We start from the raw sequence: 21,997 nt of genomic DNA, 5'->3' as shown, positions 1-21,997 counted from the left end.
TGTAAAGCCTCCATCTCTTTGATTGCATGGAGATTTTCCATGTAAGCACCTCTGGAAGAGCTCTGCTATGAAGACAGACTGAGAAAGCTGAGAAGAGAAGGAACATATTATTGTGGGCTTCCAGTACTTAAGAGTACTTAAAACAAAGAGGTTTAGGGTCTTTTTACAGGGGTAGGTAGTGAATGGACAAGGGCAAGTGGTTTCAAATTAAAATACAGGATATTTAGGTTAAATCTTGGGAAGAGGTTCTTTACTTGGAGTGTGGTAAGGCCCTGGAACAGTTTCCATAGACGTTGTGGATGTCCCATCCCTGGAAGTGTTCAAGACCAGGCTGGATGGAGCTTTGAGTAACCTGGTCTAGTGGAAGGTGTTCCTACCTATGGTAAAGAGTTGGAACAAGATGACCATTAAGGTTTCTTCAAATCCAAACCATTCTATGATTCTAAATTTCTATAATTTTAAACAATCTCCAGGCAGGGACAGTGTGTTCAGAATTGTCCAGATCTGGTACCCTGACGTACCTGAGGCTGCTGCAGCTCCCTCACCCCAGGTCCAGCAGTGAGACTGTGCTTGTATCCCAACAGGTACATATACATGTGCATATGTACCCAATGGACTTGTGTGTACTCTGGTGTCTTTCCAGTCACACCACTACTGACACAGGGGCCTCCAGGCCCGTCTCCACCCCAGAGGCTCTCACTGAGTTCCCCCAGAAAAGATAGAGCCACTCACATAGGAAAATAATTGGAAATGCGGTTTAGTGAAAGGCCAAGCAGTGCCAGTCAAATGTAGGTGCAACAAAATGGTCCTGTGAGAAAAATTAGGAACTGTGCAGACACTAATTGTCACTCAGTAACAACTCTCATGAGACTTCCTCCTCTGATGAGGTCTCAGTTTAATTTTGGCATTTGGTCTCCTTGGTGTCCTTCTGTTGGGATTTGAGCCTTTGTCAGAACGCAAGTTCTTGAGAAGGAGAAGGTGGTGCTGTGCTAGCTGCCACACCACGGGAAAGCAGATGACTGAAACTTGTCCTTCCCTTGAGTGTGGCTTCAAGGGAGCTTGAAGGGGAGCTTAGAGGGACACGCAGTAGGAAGTCAATGCAGATGGTGAAATGGGAGACGACTTTGTAGCCCAATACCATGGAAATTCCCAAGACAGGGGGACATCACTGCTTCTGTTTCCTCTTTCTGATGCTGCTTAAAATGTTTCACTCCTCAAATGCACAAAGGGCTCCCACAGCTAGTGCTGAAGTCCAGGATTTTCTAGTCCTTCCACTGGCTGCCTTGGAAAGTACTTTTCCCAGGAGCAATGTAAGCTCTGCTGAACTTAGATGTAATTAGGGGCTGATATACTAAAATGAGTGTAGCATCTCATATGAAATAGATTCTTTTTCATGATATTGGGAAAGTAAGTGAAGAATCTCCCAGCATAATTGAAATAATGACATTTATTTGTATTTCTCCCTCTTACACTAACATTTACTGTTTCTCTTTTAAGGTTTACAAGGAGGGTCTTTACTTCCAATAAGGACAGAAACATCAAAACCATCCTGAAAGACATTCAGCCTGTACCTGACAGCCTGCAGAGTTAGCAAACACACATTCCCTTCAGGCCAATTGCTCTGATGCTTGCAGTTAGAAGTGTTTCCCTCAGTTTAGGGGTCTACACTGTGCAGGTTATTTAAACTTCTGTTATCATTGTTAGGGACCTGGCCAATACAGTCAATGTTGTAAGAGCAATTCTTCTCATTTAGAAGGCCATGTAATGCGGTCAGTTGAATCACTCTCTAGAATTCATTGTCCAAAATGAGAACGTGGAGACCTAAATAACTTACAGATACCAACACAACAAAACACTTAAAGCAAATTCCACTTGATTACTCATTTGCCTGTACTTCAGACATCCACCCAGGGCTGGCTGCCATGGCACAGGAGCTATGGAGACCTGCATCATTCCAGGGCAAATGCAGATCATTTGTGATTCCTTAGAGAATTTCAGATAATACTAATGTTCAGGCAGCTGAATCCCAATCTAAACTTAATCACTGTTGTTCAAGGTCACACTAGGGTCTTGGAGACTGGAGGCTGCTAATTATTTTTTAAATATTTCCTTATATTTACTAGCTTTTATCATGGCTCATCTCACTCTTCCTTCCATGAAATAATCATCACAGGGGAAAAAAATGGTTACTTTTATCTTCTTCTTCCACGCTGATGAAAATTCCTGTTGTCTTTCATGGTGTCTTTTCCTCTCATGAACTCACTCTGCCTGAATCAAAACATACTATTGCAGCATAGACCTTATCCATGCTGGCAAGAGTAAAAATTTTACTTACTATACAAATGGGAACCTAGATTACACATGCCAGTATCATGACCAACATTGTTAATATCGGGAAAAACTGTTGAATCATTTTAGCACTCACTTCTGCTAACATCATAAGATTCTTTTAGATAGAACTTCTAGACAACTGTTAGATGGCAGTCCTCCTGGAGTTATGCTGCTAGTTATTCCATTAAAAAGATTGGTTCTTCGTACTGTCATTTTTATCTTGATATTATATTTTGCTACATAATATTATATAGTCTGCTTAAGATTAAATCATATGTAGCATATGTAGTATTTGATTAATTATCACACAATTTATTATGTTGTTCTTAAATCTTATTTCTCCTTATTTCTCCAGTTTGTCAAAACCTTGTGCCATAAATAGTCTAAATTTGTGATTCAAAAAAACCATATGAAATGTAGATCAACATTTTACCTGAAAAACATGCCCTTATTTGTTAAGCATGCTATAAAATTACCCAAACCAGAAGACTTGGGCAAAATGAGGATAGTAATATTAGTTAAACACCTTGCGTCACTACCTGATGATGAAACTGCTATGCATCATTTTTACTAATCGGAGGATATTATACAGCATGAGTCAGGCTGTCAGTGATTTACTATCAGCTATATAAACACAGCTGAGAAGTGTGGCTCAGTAGCTCAAGAGTGAAACTGAGGCACACAATCTTAGATGAGGATGAAGACCTTTGCAATTCTCCTGTCACTATATGCGGCTGTCTCCTCTGCATTTCCTGTGGCTCCAGAAGCAGAAGATGAAGGAAAAACCCTGCAGCTTGTAGAGGTAAGTATTTTTTCAATGCATATCTGAGGGAAACATAAGGTATTCTGAGCGATAACTATAATTGCAATTCACAGAATATGGGTGGAAACCAAAGATGTGCCATTTTGCAGAGGTTTTAGGAGAAAGTTTTTCCTATCAGCTAGAAAATGTGTTAAAATTATGTGGAACTTATTTACTCAGAAGTCATCTGAATATTGTATACTTCACTTTTGGTGTTGCCAGTAAAGTAATAACAAAACTACTGAGGCATGAGTTCTAGCAGGAACAGTCAAACTCAGCAGCAATTTACATTTCAGAATGTGCTTTGAAACTTGTGATATGGCTGGTCTTAATAATATAAGGAAGGAAACTTGCTTGAAGCAGGCAGGTTTTTCTGTGTTTTGGCTGAAGAGATCTCTTGCAGCATATTTTGGAAAAAGGGAACTCACATAGACAAAATATAATTTGTTATAGACAAAATTCTTGACATTCAGTAGGAAGGCCTGAGTTTCTAGTATCATATTCTGTAGCTAAAAATAAAAGGCATGGTTTGCCAAGTCTGACTCTGTAGCAGTAGTCACCTTCTTTGGTGGGAATCCCAGCTTTGTGGACTGCCAGCCTCACTGCCAGCCTCAATTTCCTTGCATGAGACCAGTTATAAGCTTCCTTGTAGGCTTTGTTGTTAGAGTAATTGAGTACAGTAAATAATGTAGAATTAATTATTAAAAGTAAATATTCAATTTTTCAAGACATTTCTTGATATATTTCATCAGTGAAACAGCAAATTCAGAAAACCATAGGAAAATTGTACTGAAGAAAAGAGATTATTGTTGGTCCTGGTAAACACAGGACATGTCAATATGAGAATAGGTTAAGACTACCTTGTAAATGTTAAGTGTGACCAAAGACAGTAGTGATATGTCACAATGCTCTTTTTTTTTTCTTTTTTTTTGTTAACTCTGCTTCAGAGTTATCTACAGAATTTCTATGATCTTCAAAAGGGTCACCATCCACATTTAAGAAGTGGTGGTGAAAACCCTCTTGCTGCAAAACTCAAGGAAATGCAGTCATTCTTCGGACTAGAAGTGACTGGAAAACCTGATCCTGACACATTGGAGGTGATGAAAAAACCCAGATGTGGTGTACCTGATGTGGAGCAATATGCATTCACACCAGGGAATCCCAAATGGAAAAGAAATAATCTGACATACAGGTAATCTTTCCTAATCTGGTTCTAAAAGGTATAAATCTAGCACATCAACTTTGCAGGGGGGGGGGGGGGGGGGGTCTGAAGGAATCATATGATGCCATATATGGACATACAGAGTGGTTTAATGATCTCTGGAAGAAGACAGATACTTTAGAAGGCAGTATCTAAAACAAAGCCCTTATTAATTTTCATTCATGAAAGATACGTCTTAGATTTTTTTTCTAAATAGAAATTTTTTTTCTAAACAACACATTGGGTTTTCTTTGAAGGATTTTGAATTACACCCCAAAGATGAGACGAGCTGATGTAGATGAAGCAGTCAGAAGAGCTCTCAGTGTCTGGAGCAACGTGACACCACTGACATTCCAAAAGGTTGAGGGCGAAATAGCAGATATAATGATCTCTTTTGCTTATAGAGGTAACAATGATAATGCAGCATATTAAATACCCATCTGAAGTTATAGAAGTAACTTAGTAATTAATAATTAACTATTTTTTTACCTCTTCATTTTAGACCACCGTGACAATTCTCCTTTTGATGGTCCCAATGGACAGCTGGCTCATGCATTCCAGCCTGGTGAAGGTCTTGGTGGAGATGTGCATATGGATGAGGAGGAAGCTTGGACAAAAGATGGAAGAGGTAACTTTTGTAGCTGAATCTGTATTGTTTTAACCTCATACGGTCTTACCTCATGTGATGTTAACTTTTAAATGAGCCTGGCTACAGGCAGAAAAGTGACCAAAAGGGACAGAACTTTTAATTTATAATTGCTTGCCCTTTCTTTGTTGCTGTTTTTTACTGCCACTTTTAGGCATGAACTTGCAGAAAATAGATTTTTTTAGGTCATAGTGGTCTTTATAATGTCATATAAATATTTATGTCATAAATATTTATAATGATTTAGGTTTATAGTGATTTTAGGGTCAGCACTTTAAAATACTTTTCTTGTTCAGAAGAAATACTGCTTGTTAAGAAGAAAGCTAAAACTTGGATACAGGGAAATCTGTTGGTAGACTTCTGAAGGCAAATTCTTTCTTTTTCTTAACCTAACACTTCAAAGTTTAGTGCTAACTAGGTTGTTCCAATTATCACCAAAACTGTAATCTCATTGTTTGTTTTTAAGTTCTTTTTTCTTTTGGATCACTGCCAACAATCCCTCGTCATGGGCATGATCCTTGATGTGAGAAGTTTATGTAATAGTGGGGGAAACAACTCATGTTTAGGCCAAAAGGACACTAGAGAAATGACAATGAGAACACAATTAAGGCCAAACATTCTTCACATACTCATACAGGTCTTCTGTAACAATGGTTTTTTGTTTTTATGATGATAGAATTACTTACAGTACCTCTAGTGTATATTAGTTTTCCATTTAGTCAGTCATGCAGAGTATTTTATGCTGTTTCATATATTTTTCATCCTACAGGATACAATTTGTTCATTGTTCTTGCCCATGAGCTTGGCCATTCACTGGGTCTGTCTCATTCAAATGATCCTGGAGCACTGATGTATCCAACTTACTCCTACACCGACCCCAGTGAATTCCGTCTTCCTCAGGATGACATTGATGGAATTCAGGCCATCTATGGTAAGAAATAATATATTTATTTAATATTTCTACTTGGGAGGCTGGTAAATGGCAAAATGAAGGTATTTTATATTCCACCAAAATGAGTTTATCAGTTTCTGAAAAATGGATAACAAAAGGTAGAAAATTCCTGGAAGCTAACTTCAGCTGAAGTCCAGTTCTGCAAAAATCTCAGTTTGAAAAAATGAACACAACAGGTTTTATCAACATTAGAATTTTGCATTTAATGACAGAGTCTTACTTTGAAACTATGTCCTTTTTCTTTCTGTATAAAACATGTTTTCTGGGTCCTCAGAGACCTTCTGAACACTCTCCTTATATTTCTCCACACTAAATGATAAATACTCATCCTACAGGACGGGCTAATGCTGCTGTGCAGCCAACAGGACCCATAACTCCAGAAGCGTGTGACCCAAATCTGACATTTGATTCTATTACTACCCTACGTGGAGAAATATTCTTCTTCAAGGGCAGGTAACAACAATGAGCATATATATTATTTCTTTAAAATATTCACTAGTTTAAAAAAATCCATGAGGGAAGACTGTCCTTTTGGAACATAATACAAAGAGAAGCAGATCATTAATCAGAAGAGCCCTGTTTGACAAGAGCAGGGAAGGTGGCAGGAGCTTGCAGGTTGTTTTCCAGCTTTCCTATGACTGTGCCCACCACCTATCTCTGAAATCAATTTTAAAAAACAGCAAAGCAAGAGCACCCATGCATCTGTTAGCAATGTGTCCATGGGTCCCACGCTCATCCTCAGTACAGGAGCAGGGACAGAAGTGAAAGCACTGCCAGGGAGGACATCTGAGATTTACTGCCCTACAGAGAAGTAGAAAGTCTTATATTCAATTTATTGAATTTTTAGCATATAGTTGAGGTGCTAAAATTACCAATGTCATTGCTCTAGATTTCTTTAACACTCAGTGGACAAGGGTATTCACATCTCCTCTCAGTTGTACTGCAGGAGCTGTAATAATTATTTTTATTTTTTGATAGGAGTGGAATTATTTTATGACTTAAATTTTGTTTAAAACAGATACATGCTGCGCAAACATCCCGAAAGGACAGAGACAGAGCTCAATTTTATCTCACTGTTCTGGCCAAGGTTACCATCAGGAATTCAAGCTGCTTATGAAAACGTTGAGACTGATGAAATTACAATTTTTAAAGGTAATTGAATCAGAAGGTCTCCACTTTTTCTGACCTGTTGCTTCCTGCTTCTTGTAAACTATGTAGTTACAGAAGTTAAAGTGTTTTTAAGGCAGTTGAACAGATAATCTTACAATTCTGAAAATAATTACCAGAGGATCATATTGCTGGAATGGATCTCAAGAGGTCATAATCTAGAAAAAATTCCCCTCTGTTATAGTTAATGCCCTGAAAAAACAAGTTATGAAAAGAGCTACCCTTCTTCAGGTCTAGTTCTCTTCATGTAACAGCACTTCATTTTGTGCAGAAGGATTTTTACTGAATTCAGTTGACAAATACAGGTCTTTTTATGCTACACTTACTGATATGCTTATTAGTATTTGTTGTATTTTGAAAACAAAATGAAAAAATATTTTGGTGGAAAATTGTAGTGTGAGAGGGAAATTGTTCACTGAAAAATCAGTCCTTCTTTTTCAAGATCTCAAATACCCTTGAAATATCTCAAATAAATTCATTATGCACATACTATAGTATATGACCTATATCCATATATAAGTATGTTAGTGGCATCTAAAATTACCAAAGCATTTTGATTAGACATATGCTTTCCTTAATAGTTTAATTTGATAAACATTGCCTAGTTTTCAAAATATTATATGGCTCTATAATCAAATAGCATATTACAGGAATTTAACAAATTCAATATCCCAATCCAAGGTCAATGGTTTAACTCATCAACCTCTAGCCGTCCCCAGGTTGTTATCCAGAAATATGCCTTATATTAGTTTTTTTTTTTTAATTCTGGGAAAAGTTCTGTCCAACACACTTCATGATTCTAATGTTTTATTGATAAAAAGAGAAGTTTCCCTTGTCTTTATTATTTAGTCCCAGTGTACGAATTAGAAACATTTTCTAAAGTAGTGAACTGAAAATAATAATATGACATCTAGATACATTGTCTTCCAGACATCTAAAACACGGGTAAATTATTTTATAAATAGCAAAAACAAATGAAACTTGCTTGTATTTTTCAGAGGATAAATATTGGGTCATCAGGGGATATGATGTTCTACCCGGCTATCCCAAACCAATCTATCGCTTTGGGTTCCCAAAGACTGTTAAAAGAGTTAATGCAGCTTACAATGATGAAGCCACAGGGAAAACATACTTCTTTGTAGCTGACAGATACTGGAGGTAAGACTTAATATTAATTTACCAGAAGACAAGTTTTCATTTCCCTGGGGACTGATCTATCACTATACAGTTTGAGTGGATCAGTGTTTAAACAGGCATATTCCAGAAATTTAAATGTGTTTCTTTGGAGTCTAAAAAAAAATTAGGTATTTCCTAGAAAACATCACCCTTTCATCAGGATTCTTTTCCCCCACACATTAGATTCCTGTAGCAGTATTATAAATACTTCCACATGAATGAAATGTTGCCCAATAAAAAAGAGTCAATTTCTATTATATTACTCATTTTTCCTCCACAACAGTGCTGCTTTTTTGTGCTATGCTGTCATAGCATCCACTTTTAATTCACTTTTCAAACAAAATGAACCATCAGTGCAAAGTGCTGTAATTTAATTCCTCTATGAAGTAATTATAAGTATTCTCCAATTTTAAAGTTGCTTGTGTTTCTAATGGAAGCTCATGACAAATTTCAGAGAGCAATTTTGTTTAAGTCCATTACTGGCACTAATTCAACTATAGTTCAAGACTGTGCTACTGTCTTCCCTGAAGTTTTATGTTTTGTTTTTATGTTTGACTGGATATTCAGTGCCTTGAAATGGAAATTCATTTTATGTCTAGGGCTCTGATACTCCATAATACATAATTTCAGAAAAACATATATAAATTTCTGAAATTTCACAAAACCTATGTTTCCTGGGTCGCTGAGAACATTGTGACAAACTTTACTACAGATAAGATTTCCAAATTTCTGAGAAATCTCTAACAGAAACTTAATAAGAAGAATCAAAAGCTACTGAAGTTAATCTCTATGAGACTTCTTAGTAACAATAGAGTTGCATGTAAGAATTTGCTTTTGACTTTCACAATAATGTCTGTTCCTCATAAATTATAATGACATTTCTTCTTCTAAGATACGATGAAAACAAAAAATCCATGGATCATGGGTATCCCAGGAAAATAGTCTCTGACTTTGGAAACATTGGCAGGGTTGATGCTGCTTTCCAGAAAGATGGTGAGTGAAACTTACCTTTAACCTGTGTTTATGTGAATATTTCCGCTTTTACAGATAGAATAATTTTTTCAAAAAGCTGCTATTAACTTTACTGAAAAGGAAATTAAAAATATCAAGTATACATGGACTGTCTATAATGGATATTTTTTTTCCAAAACACTGGAAAACATCAACTATGAAATAATTGGATAAAATTTTACTTCTAGGCTATGTGTACTTCTTCCATGGAACAACCCAGTTCCAGTTTGATCCTCGTGCCAAACGGATTGTTCGACAAATGAAGAGCACCAGCTGGTTTAATTGTTAATTGCAATGTCTTTTTCATATGCACACTGAATGCATTATCTGCTGTATTTTTCAGCATTTCATCATTCTCAGGTCAGAACAGATTTCTGTTCAAATTCTATAGTAATATAGTCTTAATAATTATTTATTTTAAGCCAAATAAATTTATATAATTTATCACAATTTCTCCTGTAACAGTCAGGTTTCCTAATAAATTATGTTTCTTATATAATTTTGTTCTTGATGTCTTTTTTGCCCTGATGCTCAAGAGCCAAGTCTAGCTTTTGAACACTAAAAAATGTATTCTGGCAGGAAAAGTCAGGTTTTTTCACAATGACAGAGAAAGGAGTATACACTTGTCTCTGAACCCCCCACTCTTCAAAAACCCTAGTGAAAATCTGATGTTAACTAGTTGGGGCTCATTATCATCGGTGTACAGATCTACTTCCAGTTTTTCCCTGCTTCCCCTCTTAGACTACTTTCCAAGGTGTACATATTTACAACTGCAGGCAGGGAGCAGTGGGGCAGGGGAGTAGGAATATTCTCATGTTTTTGGGTTTAGGAACTGGTTCTAAGTCCAGAAATGCAGAAATATAGATTACAAAGGACCACTGAGATAACAAACAAGTCACTTGCTCTCAAAGGTAGCCACATCATATAATAAACAATTAGACTTCTTTAATCAAGGCTCTTTCTACTCTCTTACTACTCCAGTAGTTACTAAATCCCACCTAATTCCAGTGGGTTAGAGAATCAAGCAGTTTGTTTAAAAGATTAAAATTCTTGGCCAATAAAACCTCTGATTCAAAGATTCATAAAAAGACAGCTTGATTTACAGCTTAACCACATTTTCTGCAAAAGTCCTCAATTAAAATGGCATTTGAAGAGTTATTCACTTTCTCTTCAGTCTTTGTAGTTCAGCTGATAACATTAGAAGCCATATGAATAGAACAAAAATTATTATATTTTATATCTGTATAATTCAACAGACTTCAGAAGAAGGTTTAAGCTTAGGGGAATAAAAGTTATTGTATTTTGAGGAGATAATGTATAGTCTCATAAAAACATATCTGTTTCATTTTTTTCATTTCTTATCTGTCTGTATTAGAAGGCTTTTAAATTTTATCATTCATAAATACAGAACAGACTTGGTAGTTCTTATTTTTATTAAATTCAGTATACATCAGACTTAATACTATTGAAAGATAAGAAATTGTATAATTGAAAATTAATTTCATCATATACTTCATAAAACCTAAGAAAATATTACAAAATAATAAAAAATAAATTGCAGCAAATCAAAAGCTTTAATTAAGAAGTTAATTTATTGAATCCTGTTTTCACAAGGTGTTATAAGTACTAGTTCTCTGATATGAATGACAATTAAACCAAAAATTGTTTTAGAGGAATATAAATCTAAATTGATTTTGTTGTGTTCTGCTTTTTCAGCAGAAATAGTCTACAAATATAACACAAGATTTACAAGTAAAGATAATATTTCTTACTGGAACAATTTATATTAAAAAATAAAAACTGGGGGCATATGTTCCCTGCACATATGAAGCAAAAGCATAGGATCTCAAGGTGATGTCAAAAGATTTTCTCAGATTTACAGCAGAATGCTAGTCCCTCTCTAGAAGCAAATATTGGTAAGCATTCATGGGGCAGTGAAAATGTTGCATGACAGATGAGGGGTAAGGAGGTGGTTATATTTTAGAGGAAAGAGAGATAAAGGGTGATTTACAGACCATGGACGATGTAGTTAAAAATGGGATGAAGTTTCTAATACACTAATACACAGACTATTTTTAGCCTCGGCCTTTTTGCATCCTGTCCAAATTTTAGTTGCCAGACACAGTTTTGAAATTCACCTTGTGAATTTCCCATGAGCAGGAAGGCGAGAGCTCAGCATGAAGTGATTCCTTTGTGAGAAATCTGTCCCGTGCTTATGTGAGAGCACATTTCCTCTGCCTGCAGGAGCGCAGAGATTGCTCCATCCCAGCCACACCATGAAGAGGAGGGCACATCTGGCGCCCTCTTGTCTTCCTTCAGGCACAAAACAGCTTTCAGGAGTTAGGAATTAGGGTGTTTTGTCCATAAGATTGCCTGCAATTTTCTTCTTCCCTTTTAATAAGTTTTCCTCTCTTTACTAATTACTGTACTATGTTAAAATACTGTACCTCTCCCCAGAGCCTTGCTACGGGCGTGGTGTGTAATTGTAGTCCCTGTAGCGTGGTCCTAACTGCATCAAGATGACAGATTTGCCCGGCCAGGAATTAAATTCCCTAAATGTGTTTAGTGCATTAGTGGCTCTGTAAGGTCTCCTAGTAACCCATGCAGGTATGAAACAGGACTCCTGGGGTCCCATCACTTCCCAAAGGCCCACAGAGGTCACACTGTCCCTAGGGACCTGTGTTGGCATGGTTGAGTCCTGCCCTCACACACTGAAGTCTGCTAAAAGTCCATGAGGAGTCAAAGGCATACGAGGCATACTCAGGCTGAGCAAAAATTTAATTTTATTGGCTCTGTGGAAGGACTGAGCCTGAAGAGTAGTGGTGCAACTCTTCTGCCTGAGCAGTTCTCTAGTGCCATTAAGGTCCCTAAAGGTTTCCAATTGGCTTCCAACTACGGGTCTAGAAGCCACAGGTCCCCTCTAGTTCTGGATCACAGCCACCAGTGTGGCTTTCTTTTTAGAGATCTGTCTTATGTTTTTAAATGGATATATTTGTTTGTCTCAAAGGTTTTAAAGCTAGAGGGGAATGACCATGGTGCTACAGTCTGTGTTCATGCATATGTCACAAAAGACAAGCACTGTTCAGGGCTTTTGTACAAAACATATTTTCCTATGGCACTAGAATACATTTTTGAAAAACATATTTCAGCTGATATTAGTTTAATTTGATAGAAAAATCAAGAACTATGAGGAGATTTGATATTAACTGGGAGAAGTGTTTTTCTTGCTTCCCACTGTGGCTATCAGATCCCCACAGCAGTCTGCCATGTTGCATTGAAAGATAGAGACAATAAGAGCAGCTAGGTTAAGATCAGCTGCATCGAACTTTATGCATTTATTAATTAAGCTTTCTTCTACAGAAAACAGATAAATTCTTATCTCTGGAGAGTGATTCAACCAACCTAAAATCAAGTCATCTGACCTCGACAATGTCTTCATTCAATGTAGAGATGTTGAAACCTCTAATTTAAACTACATTTTTAATTTCAGCTAATATTATTGTTTGCTCAGAAGACATTTGAGTGACAAAAGATGGAGATCTACATCACAGAAAACACTACCAGGGTTTCGCAACACGGCCATCTACATGACACAGCAGCCAGTTCCCACTGCCCAAGGGAGGGAGACCGGAAAATGTTCACAAGGAATGTTTCACAAGCATGTCTGTAGCTGGCCTTGGGGTCTGGAAAAAGAAGAAGCTGTACAAGCAGCTTCTGGTTATGGTTTCTGAATGCTTATCTTTGACATTTATTAGGGTTGGTGGTTGTTGAACTACCCCATGACTTCTTTTCTCCTCAGCAATGTGAAGAGGGCAGCAGCAATGTGGCCCCTGTTTTTACCTAGAAAGTTGACTGCCTATCACGTCAGTAGTACTGATGATTTTACACAGAGCATCCCAGGAGCCAGAAATAGTGCTGCAGCATGGTCATGACCATAACACTATAACAGCAGGGTCTCAACATTCCTAATTGTTCACAACATGGGTGTCTGCTAGGTAGCTGTCTAAATGTTCATTGTATCAACAAAAATCTAACCAGTATGGTAAAATACATGTAGAACTGAATGGGACCCATACAATGCAATGATAATAATCAAGAGAAGGGCTTGTTGGGGCTTTTTTTAAGTAGCTGAGAAATGCCTTTAACAACAAGTTTAACAACGAAGATATCAGGATGAAAAAATTCACCATTGATTCCTCCAGCTGGAGAAAAATTGGCTGGAAGGGACAGCAAAAAAGCCAAAAAACAGAAGCACAAATTTCCTGAAAAAGCCATAGTCCAATGTGAAGGCGTTTTTTCCAACAGTTTTGTAAAATTTGAGTACATGCTGTGAGAGCTCCTTTGAGGTGCCAAATACCTTCATCTCCATTTGCTGCCAGTGGAAGAGGAAGGTGCTTGGCTGAAACAGGGTGAAATCCCATAATTTGTCACAGCCTGCGTGACTCTTGAAACTTCTCTTATTCTGAATTACTTAAGACAGGAAATAATCATATGCCCTGTGGCTAATGTGGTCAAACTGAAAAAACTTTTAGTGGTGAAATGGCAGATAGATAGATAGATAGATAGATAGATAGATAGATAGATAGATAGGTGCAGAAGATATAAGAATATTCACATTCTTTAGGCTCAATTTATAAGGTAAAATCAATCTCATTTATGCATATCTTGGATTCCACCAGAATAATTTAAAAGAAATGCACTGCTTTAAAAAATTGCCAGAAAGAGATGAGTAAGGAATTAGCATGTTCATCATAAATCAATTTGAAAAAAAAAAACAATCTGCTTACAGTCATTTCTCCCAAAGTCTATTTTGTTTTCTTTTTTATGGGATTCATACCTCATGCACAATTCCCATTTTCTAGGTGGAGAATGTAGAGTACCTCTATATTTGGTGGTTCCAGTTCACACAGGTGTGCTGGGACAACTTGCAAGGTTTTGCATTTGGCAAGAAATTGCTCAGGTTTGTCAAAGTCAGTGTAAAATAACTGAAATTGAGTGCCAGTTTTGAAAGGGTAGCAAGCTGCTAAGACAGATTCAAATCCCCACTGACTTCAGATGACTGTGAAGTCGGATGGGTTCAATTAAGTTTTATTGTGTTAGTCTGCACAGTGTTATAACTTGTGTGGAGAGAATCAGAGCATGATGAGCTCTGAGTCAGTCTACAGCTGACTCTCCAAAGCACCCCATAACCATACGGACTGGGATGTGAGAAAGGAGGCACATGGAGGAGAAAGCAGAGAGCTCTCCTGCCAGGACAGGGATGAGAGTGAAAATGAAGGCTCTTTCACTTTGGCTTGTAACATGCACAGCTGTTTCTGGTGCTCTTCCCATCCACCCAGAGAAACACAATGAAGAAGGTGCAAAGCTTGTACAGGTAACTGCATTGTCCATATCTGGGATCTATTGAGCCCTCTATTTTTAGACCTATTCTATGTGTTCCAGTAGCACAGCAAATTGCTGCCTTTCTGAGACAATACTATTGCATGGAACTCTGTTGACCAAACTTTACTAAAGTAGGATAAATCTGTACAAACTGACAATGTCAGGTTAATAAGAGTCAGGACAATGTTGTCTGTTTCTGTTCAGCTATGATCCTCAGGGAAACATCTGTTGTGCTCCAAAATCACAGGAAGAAAGTTTTGCCAGCAACCTACACAAACATGAGTCCTAAGGTATTTATTTGTTCAAGAAACAGATCAAAATGTGAAATGTGTCACTTTTTCTTTTTCACTAGAACTATTTGAATAAATTCTATGATATTGAGCCAGATCCAAATCAACTTGGATGGAAAATAAATGCTGAATCCACAGCTAAAAAACTTCAGAAAATGCAACAATTTTTTGGTTTGAAAGTGACTGAAAAACTGGATAATGAGACATTGGAAATTATGAAGAAACCCAGGTGTGGAGTTCCAGATGTGGGTCTCTATGGCTTCACCCTGCCCGGATGGAAAAAAACCAAACTGACATACAGGTAGTATTTTTGAGTTTAACTTTAAGGTTTGTGCATATCCAAATTTGTTATATTTAAATATAACTTCTATAGCAATTGTTTCCTGTTGAGAATACAAAACTGTTTGTTTCTCCACAGCTGTTAGCTATGCATGCTAACTATTCTTATGAAAAAGACATATTGGACACTTATCACATATTCAAACACACTCAGTTTTCACATATAAAACTCACTCAGACCAAGATGAATCTATTTGTTTACAGATTACATTGTTTCTTATATTTTCTGTTCATTTTCTTAACCATATTAGGAATTTTCTCTTTTCTGCAAATACTGAATATTATGCTTGAATTCTTATAACTATAGAATTGTAAACTACACACCAGATATGAGCAAGGAGGATGTGGATAAAGCAGTTGAGAAGGCATTTAAAGTGTGGAGTGCTGTCACCCCGCTGATTTTCACTCGAATTCATAAGGGAATAGCAGATATAATGATTGCTTTTGGGACCAAAGGTAAAATGAATACTGCACACAGTGATAAAATTAATTAATAGATTTTTCAATAGTCATAACCAAAGCTCAGTGTTGTTTCAACTTCATATTATTTAGTTCATGGACATTGCCCTCGCTATTTTGATGGCCCCCTTGGCGTTCTTGCTCATGCCTTTCCACCTGGCACTGGTTTAGGGGGTGATGTGCACTTTGATGAGGACGAAGACTGGACCACAGGCTCAGCTGGTAGGTTCAAAAAAGGTTTCTAAGGTGTTATACAGATGAATAAATTTCATTCTGATTTTATTTAAATGAAGGAAGAGACTGAGATGAAACACTGCATTAACTATAAGAGCAGTTTGAGGAGACTGAAGGCTGTCCTCCAACAGGGATACTTACAACAACATAGACATAAACTCACTTTGATCTACTCTAGTCCTTAATTAGGCCAATAAAAATACCAACAGGATACCAAAATACCAATCCTTTTCAGGTAGGAATGCCACAGACACAGCCACTCTTACCTGGGGGCTGGTGGTGGCCCAGAGTTTCCCAACCCTTGATAAAAGCTTTCTCTTTTCCCCTCCTGGTGCACACCAGGCCTGGCACTACCATGGCCTGTGCTTTGCAGCAGCCCTCAGAGGACACCCCCACCACCTAACAATCAACACAGCCACCAGGGATAATGAAGAGTCTTCACTAAAAATTCCAGTGTAGGTTCAACAGCAGGAAGCAGAGAGGGGAGCAGTGAGTGCCCAGCCTCCATCTGTCAGGGAATGTCTGCTCTGCTCAGCCTCCATGCTGGCTGTACAGCATGTACTGCCTCTGACAGGTCTGTCAGCACACAGGCACATCACCCTCTGCTACTTCAGAGCCTTTTCTCATCCACTTTTTGTGATGGAAATCTGCAACAAGAGGACTGAGGTCAGGAAGAGCAAGGGGCTAATGAAAAGAAAAGTGCTGTAAAACAGCTGCACAAGGAGGAGACTGTGGGTTTATTGTGATGGAAAAAAAAAAAGAGAGGGATGAGTGCTGGACATATCACATGCTTAAATGTAATATTTTCCCCATACTGGGACCGAATGGGTCAACCACAGTTTTTCTGCTGTTCCTCAGCAGCACAGCTCCAGCAGCCAGACATTGCAGAACTTGGAGCGCTCAGAAGACTCGTGAGAGGGGAGGACTGACTGGAAATATGTGTGGAAAAAATGAGGCTTTATTTTGTTTGGGTTTTTGAGAAAGGAATGGCTTGGCTACAGCCAGCCTTTCTTGGGCAATCAATGACCAGTCCTCTCCTCTGCCACAGACTTGTGATCTTCATTAAATCTGCTGATATTTCTGGATCCTGGTCCACAGGGCAGATGATCATCTTCAGAAAGGCGTGTTACTTGGAGGGACGCGTGTTAAAGGAAATTCCATTTTTATTTCTTTATTGTGTTAACATATTTCATTAGGAATAAGCATGCAGAAGCATAATATTTAAAAATTTATTTTGTTTGATAAATCTCTAAAGAAACCATATGCTTTAGAGTCTCAATGGCAGAAAGATAAAGCATTCTGCTAACATTTTATTTTTCCTTGTCTATTCATGATCTCACCTTTATTTCTCAGGTTTGTAGGAGGGAGAGTGACACACAGAGTGACACTTTGATACCTGCGGTGAGCACAAAGTGTGTCCTCCTGCCTTGCCCTGGAGAGCTGTTAGTTTGATCTGACTCACTATCTAATCTGTCCTACCTCAGCCAGGAAACCCTGCCAGGACATTCCAAAGAGCTGCACCCACACTCATCCCCAGATATCTGCTCATGACACACACACACACTTTCAGTAGCTAACAGAAAAAAAGAGGGTCAAAAGTCTCTCCGTTTTTGTGGGGGAAGACCACAGTCTTGTCATACAGAAAAATATGGTCACCTAGATGCATTCCCCAGTGAACATCAATATATTGTATGGAAACTGCTACTGAGCAATAGCCTGATGCTGTGATTGTATCAGCCATTTACTGACTAAAATTTGACTGATCTCTTCTCTCTATCCTTTTCATAAGGGTTCAACTTGTTCCTTGTTGCTGCTCATGAGTTTGGCCATGCCATGGGTCTCTCCCATTCTAATGATCAGAGTTCTCTCATGTTCCCCAATTATGCCTACATCAGCCCCAGTGAATTTCCCCTCTCTCCAGATGATATAAGTGGCATTCAGTCCATTTATGGTGAGTAAAATCCATGGCTTTGGAAAAAAAAAGGTAAGCAGGGAAGAAATAATCTCTTTCACAAAGTTTCATCATAAATTTAACCATATTAGCATTATATTTAAAAAAGAGCAGGGTGTGGAAACCTTAATATTTCTACAACCTGGTGTATTCTTTCCAAAATTTCTCCCTCAGGACCCCCAACAAATGCCTCAGATAAAAGGCCAGCCACCCCTACCTCACCTAAAATCTGTGGCTCCCAGATATCTTTCGATGCTATAACTACACTCCGACAAGAAGTCATTTTTCTAAAGGGCAGGTAAATATTGATATCATATTTTTCTGCATGGGGTTTAATTTTTCTTGATTTATACAAAGACTGAATACCTTTGTGGTTCACATGTCTACAGCATTTGCAATGAGACCAATGGATTTCAATTCATGGAAATAAAAGTTTTAGCAGATATTAATTGTATTAATATTTTTACAGGATCCCCTGAAAAAACATGCTTCCTTTTTTTCCCGAAAACACCTCAATCCCAATGAGACCTTATTCCCAAATGTATAAATTATTATATTGAGTAGTGACTTGATTTAATGATTCAAAATTTTCCCGACAATCACATAAAGGTTTAGTTTGGAAGGTACCTCAAAGATCATCTAGTTCCAAGCAGGGACACTTCCCACTAGTCCAGGTTGCTCAGATCCCCATCCAACCTGGCCTTGCACATTTAATTAAGTGTTCCATTAATTTTACTAATCTAAGTAACTAACAAACTAAGAAATAAGCATGTTTGACAATACACTTGAGCCAATCTCTCCTCCAATACTCTCTGCAAGCCCAAAATCATCTGGAGAATTTATCTGCTGAAAAGGTTATAGTAAGTCCTACCTGACCTTCTATAACCCTCTTACTATACAGTACAGGACCAATGTGAAATATTCAGCTGCTTATAACTGATCATTTATCAATCAGTATCAATGAAATGCCAGAATGACGATAGAATGAAAAAACCAAACACTTCCCAGTGCAGGGAGTTATTTCCTTTCTGACACATCAAGCCAGGTAGCTCCACTGACAAGAAAGAGCTTGTAAGTCACAATGTTGCTCACATTCTTTTGCACATACAGAAGTTTCTGTGGTTTGTTATGTACTACAAATCTGTTTCATATTTAAATCAGGCACTTATGGAGGGTATATCCTGATAACTCAGAAGCTGAACGTGAATTAATTTCTGCCTTCTGGCCAAATCTGCCTCCTGGCATTGAAGCTGCATATGAGAACACGAAAGATCAGATCCTACTTTTCAAAGGTGATGAGATTTTCTCTTTTTTTTTCTTAATTATGTGAGCAGAAGGTATGTGTGCATAAAATACATTTTTCAAATAAGCAAAATAAAACCTCAGAATATTTCATCTAGTTTTCCTACAAGCTACATTTTATAATTTACTATCTGAAAATGACTGGTAAAACCGAATATTTTAATTTGTCTTAACAGGCAACAAATTTTGGGTTATCAGTGGATATCAGGTGTTGCTTGGTTATCCAAAGAATATCAACACACTGGGCTTCCCTAAAGGTGTCAAGAAAGTTGATGCAGCTGCTTGTAATAAAAATACAGGGAAGACAGACTTTTTCATAGGTGACAAGTACTGGAGGTAAGAAGACTTGACAAATGTTTTCCTATTAATAACTCCAATAAAATCTGAATAAAAATTAAAGATAAACATGTGGTAAAATAGAAGGTAGACCTTTTAAGTAACTGTAGGTTCCCTCTAAATCCTATTCCCAAACTGGCCTGAGTGAGTCTTGATACCCAAAGAGCAGTCAGGGGAAGAAAGAAGTCAGCTTTGGGAAGCTGAAAGATTCCTTCTGTGTGCAAGGACAGTGGCTGCAAAGGTCTTCCTCAGGCAGCCAGGGAAAATATAGTTCACACAGACTTTATTGTGACTAACTGTGGGGTTCCTCAGTGATACATACAGTGTCATCTGGATTTTAAGATTCCTGTGGTTTCCTGTTTTTTGGTTTTGATTAATTTGGGTAGAGTATTTACAATATCTTGCATTCTTATTTTACTGCCTTGGTCACAAGACAATAGCATGCAAGTAAACCACAACAGACATTTCTTACCTAGTAAATCATTCTCTCAGCCTCATATGCCTGTGAAAAATATTTCTTGTATCCAAGGAGAAGTGAAATAAAGGCTTTGTTTGCTTGGTTTGTTTTGGGGTTTTTTGGTTTTTTTTTTTTGTTTTTCATTTTAGGTTCTCCTTTCAACTCCCTTAATTTAGCCCTATCTCATAAAAATTGTCATGGCTCAGTTAGGAAGAACTTGATGTATTAGAAATAAGCCAGCTTCCTTGGCTCCATCTAAATCTGTCAGCTAGTAGAGGACTATGTACAATATCTTATAAAAGTCTGAGAGGAGTCAAAATTCATGCTATAAATATATGCTATAGCAGGAATTAATCTGTCCAGTGTTCCCATCCCTGGAATCAAAAGTGTGAGTCTTCCTTCAGTTTTTCTCACTTAGGATGCTTCTTTGGAGGTGCCTACCTTTATCAGCAAACAAGAAACAACCTCATGGAAAGCACAATGGCCAGCATCCTCAGCCATGTGTGCAAGTAAATAACACAAATTTCTCTTGCAACACCATTGAAACCAACTAAATTGCAGATGATGGGCTCCTTTTAAAAGCTGCTTAATTCTATGCAGAATTGAAGTCTAAACTCTCGGAAATTGCATGTCTCCCTTCATATGATTTAGGTTTGATGAAAACAGCCAGTCCATGGAGAAGGGTTATCCAAGACTGACAGTCGATGAATTTCCAGGAATTAGTCAGAGGGTTGATGCTGTTTTTCAACAGAAAGGTAAATTAAATGAGCTTCTAAGTAAAATCAGTTTAGTTCTAAAGATCTTAAATTCTGAAATTATGATGATCATTATTGCTGCATCCTGCAAAAGACAGAAATTAAGAGATGCTCTCCTTTATGCACGAAGGGGATTTGTCAGAATGAAGATATTTATTGTATCCATAACATAATTCTTCACTTTTTCATTTCCAGGATTGTTCTACTTCTTCCATGGATCAAAACAGTGGGAGTTTGACCCTATTGCTAAAAAAGTTATCAGAGAAATGAAGAGTAACAGCTGGATTAACTGTTAGCATCATTACACTTTCTACATTCAACAAAAGACAATAAATACCATTCCAGAGATCTCAGAAATTGTTTGTATGCTCACTGCTCTACAGAATAGGCAACAGGACTAGTTTTTATAAATGCTTTTCATGTATTTTAATAAATGAAGATGTCAGCTCAAATTTTATTTTCAAAGACTAGAAAAAATTGCATTTTTCTCATAAGTGGAAATTGTTCAAAATAATTTATTACTTTATTCTCCATATGGTTTGGGGATTTTTTTTTTAATATTATGCCAATAAAGAGTTTTAGGTTGATAGCACCTATTTTCTGTTTCATCTGTAAAAGGCATTCTACATTTCTGAGGTGTGAAAGGCTGCAGGTTAATATTCTATTATCCCTCCAGCATACAGTGTTTGTACTTTGTCCCGTTTCTCTCCAAAGAGCAAGCTTCTTTTCTCTCCATCGGCAAGATACAAGCTTTCATTAGTCACTTGCTTTTCTGCATTCTGCAGAAGATACATTTTCCTGCATCTTTTCCTGCTCTTCTTTGTCTGTTGCAGCTTTGTCCGTTTCACATCACAACAGTACTTTGATACCAAATTCACCATGAAGTCCCAATGTCTAAATAAATTATCTCACCTGACAATCACCCTGATCAGTCTTTACAGCAAAACAATTAACATTTCATCAGTGTCCACTTTGTCTGAAGCTATTAATTACATCCTTCACACATTAGCCCTGCCCTGTTCAAGAATAGATTCAGCTACCAAGCCATGGAGCACCTTTGCTCTGCTGATACAAACTATGTGCTTTACATACATCTGACGTTTATTGCCTGTTGCCATGCAAACTCCTCACAAAATCAGAAAAAATCTATAGAGTCACAGTCATATCCTCTCCAGGTATTTCTTTTACATGTAGTTCTGGAAACAG

At 37.5% G+C, this 21,997-nt stretch overlaps 2 protein-coding genes across 2 annotated transcripts; both read left to right on the top strand.

Annotated features, from left to right (window-relative positions):
* The first annotated feature begins 3,003 nt into the window (after nt 1–3,003).
* On the top strand, nt 3,004–9,785 carry LOC100218575 (interstitial collagenase). The gene is made up of 10 exons (XM_002198008.7): nt 3,004–3,133; nt 4,081–4,325; nt 4,592–4,740; nt 4,837–4,962; nt 5,750–5,911; nt 6,268–6,385; nt 6,951–7,084; nt 8,098–8,257; nt 9,168–9,268; nt 9,475–9,785. Exons 1-10 carry the CDS (start codon nt 3,023–3,025, stop codon nt 9,573–9,575), a joined length of 1,407 nt encoding a protein of 468 aa, XP_002198044.7. The 5' UTR covers nt 3,004–3,022; the 3' UTR covers nt 9,576–9,785.
* Nucleotides 9,786–14,447: 4,662 nt separating this feature from the next.
* Nucleotides 14,448–21,383, top strand: LOC100218668 (matrix metalloproteinase-27). Its single transcript, XM_002199943.5, has 10 exons — nt 14,448–14,660; nt 15,021–15,259; nt 15,605–15,753; nt 15,850–15,978; nt 17,780–17,941; nt 18,116–18,239; nt 19,103–19,233; nt 19,420–19,579; nt 20,688–20,791; nt 20,987–21,383. The coding sequence occupies exons 1-10, from the start codon at nt 14,508–14,510 to the stop codon at nt 21,085–21,087; spliced, it is 1,452 nt and encodes a 483-aa protein (XP_002199979.5). The 5' UTR covers nt 14,448–14,507; the 3' UTR covers nt 21,088–21,383.
* Nucleotides 21,384–21,997: the final 614 nt, after the last annotated feature.

Source organism: Taeniopygia guttata, chromosome 1 (assembly GCF_048771995.1).
Source record: "Taeniopygia guttata chromosome 1, bTaeGut7.mat, whole genome shotgun sequence".
Classification (NCBI taxonomy): domain Eukaryota; kingdom Metazoa; phylum Chordata; class Aves; order Passeriformes; family Estrildidae; genus Taeniopygia; species Taeniopygia guttata.
This window is presented reverse-complemented; position numbering and strand designations above follow the sequence as displayed.

Coding starts and splice junctions, on each gene's coding strand:
- LOC100218575 (XM_002198008.7), top strand. CDS start 3,023: ATGAGGATGAAGACCTTTGCAATTCTCCTGTCACTATATGCGGCTGTC. Junction 5,912..6,267: donor TGGAATTCAGGCCATCTATG/GTAAGAAATAAT, acceptor CTCATCCTACAG/GACGGGCTAATGCTGCTGTG. Junction 6,386..6,950: donor ATATTCTTCTTCAAGGGCAG/GTAACAACAATG, acceptor TGTTTAAAACAG/ATACATGCTGCGCAAACATC.
- LOC100218668 (XM_002199943.5), top strand. CDS start 14,508: ATGGAGGAGAAAGCAGAGAGCTCTCCTGCCAGGACAGGGATGAGAGTG. Junction 15,754..15,849: donor GATTGCTTTTGGGACCAAAG/GTAAAATGAATA, acceptor CATATTATTTAG/TTCATGGACATTGCCCTCGC. Junction 20,792..20,986: donor TGCTGTTTTTCAACAGAAAG/GTAAATTAAATG, acceptor TTTCATTTCCAG/GATTGTTCTACTTCTTCCAT.